At 41.1% G+C, this 384-nt stretch overlaps 1 protein-coding gene across 1 annotated transcript in view; it reads right to left on the bottom strand.

The window, feature by feature from the left end:
* The window catches only part of LOC106512396 (argininosuccinate lyase), a gene marked incomplete at both ends in the record, with an annotated part of 1,858 nt that extends 1,664 nt beyond the window's left edge, over positions 1-194 (bottom strand). The window contains 1 exon segment of the mRNA XM_014001024.1: positions 111-194. Within this exon segment, the coding sequence (XP_013856478.1) occupies positions 111-194 (84 nt within the window).
* Positions 195-384: the final 190 nt, after the last annotated feature.

Raw genomic sequence — 384 nt, 5'->3', positions numbered from 1 at the left:
GATGAACAGCATGTCATGAAAACCTAGGTCATTAAAGGATGTCATGAATTACTTGCTTAAACATAAAAGTATTGGTTCGATTACAGTCTCATCGAGAAATTCAAGTTCACCTTAAGCCTGCGCTCGTTGGCTGTATGAATATCTTCATCTTCAGGTTTGAGCACAAAAACCCCTTTGGACCACTCCTCAGAGACCTGCAGATTAAAACGTGGACCATGTCACCAAACAGATTTAAACTCAAGTGACGATCAAATGTCTCTCTGAAGACTTCTAAATAAAGATTTTATGCAAAACCTGTCCCTTTTTTAACCACACTGCCCTGGAGCAGTGTGGTTATCCTGACTGGGCTTTGCTGAAAGCAGACAGGAAACACAGACAGGATTC

Source organism: Austrofundulus limnaeus, unplaced genomic scaffold (assembly GCF_001266775.1).
Source record: "Austrofundulus limnaeus strain Quisiro unplaced genomic scaffold, Austrofundulus_limnaeus-1.0 Scaffold6368, whole genome shotgun sequence".
NCBI classification, from domain to species: Eukaryota; Metazoa; Chordata; class Actinopteri; order Cyprinodontiformes; family Rivulidae; genus Austrofundulus; species Austrofundulus limnaeus.
The sequence above is the reverse complement of the archived record's forward strand: the minus strand, read 5'-3'. Positions and strand labels throughout refer to the sequence as shown.